Source organism: Sinocyclocheilus grahami, unplaced genomic scaffold (genome assembly GCF_001515645.1).
Source record: "Sinocyclocheilus grahami isolate Dianchi unplaced genomic scaffold, SAMN03320097.WGS_v1.1 scaffold2600.1, whole genome shotgun sequence".
Lineage (NCBI taxonomy): Eukaryota > Metazoa > Chordata > Actinopteri > Cypriniformes > Cyprinidae > Sinocyclocheilus > Sinocyclocheilus grahami.
This window is the reverse complement of record NW_015507779.1, coordinates 6,194-6,862: the sequence shown is the minus strand read 5'-3', so window position 1 is coordinate 6,862 and position 669 is coordinate 6,194. Positions and strand designations below refer to the sequence as shown.

Here is a 669-nt window from a genome sequence, read left to right as displayed (position 1 = left end):
CCAAACTCCATCATGTGACAGAAATAGAGAAAAAACAGCCTCATCTAAAGCATAAACACACAAAAAACTGTCCACTCACCCTCTCACCAGGATCACCAACAGAACCAGGGGGTCCCTGGGGGCCAGCGGAGCCAGGGAGACCCTATACAGAGAGAAAGTTTGCATAATTAAGAGTGTATAATCTACCCAAATCACAACTGTGAAACTTAAATTTCATCATAACATACACTATGTAGTGAAAAGCAAACTGGATAATTAGCAATGCTCAATATGGCAGTTGTATGCTTTTCAATTAGAAGAGTCAAAACGTTATTTGGTCATTAGCTTAATTTTGGGGAGGACGGAGAATGCTAACTAATCAAAAACAAATAAAATGAACATACTGCTGGTCCTTCTGGTCCAGGTGGTCCTTCAATCAACATGCCCTGTGAAAACAGTAAAATGAAGAAATTTAACACAGAAATAATTCATTCAGAAAACACTAATACATGAAATACATCACAATGCTATTTTGTCGACCTTCTGCTGGCCTGGATGAATTACATGTCTTAACAGATAAAGCAGTTGCCTTGATTATTTCCAGTTGTCATAATGGAGTAATGTTTTGATTATGGAAGTATGACTCTTACAGGTTCAAGGACAGCAGGGTCTCCCTTCTCTCCCTTCTGG

The 669-nt window shown here is 39.0% G+C and overlaps 1 protein-coding gene across 1 annotated transcript in view; it reads right to left on the bottom strand.

Moving 5' to 3' along the window:
- The window catches only part of LOC107575375 (collagen alpha-2(XI) chain-like), a gene marked incomplete at its 5' end in the record, with an annotated part of 22,150 nt that overhangs the window by 16,205 nt on the left and 5,276 nt on the right, over positions 1-669 (bottom strand). The window contains 2 exons of the mRNA XM_016261762.1: positions 80-142; positions 384-425. Coding sequence (XP_016117248.1) covers positions 80-142; positions 384-425 — 105 coding nt within the window. The remainder of the gene's footprint in view (positions 1-79; positions 143-383; positions 426-669) is intronic.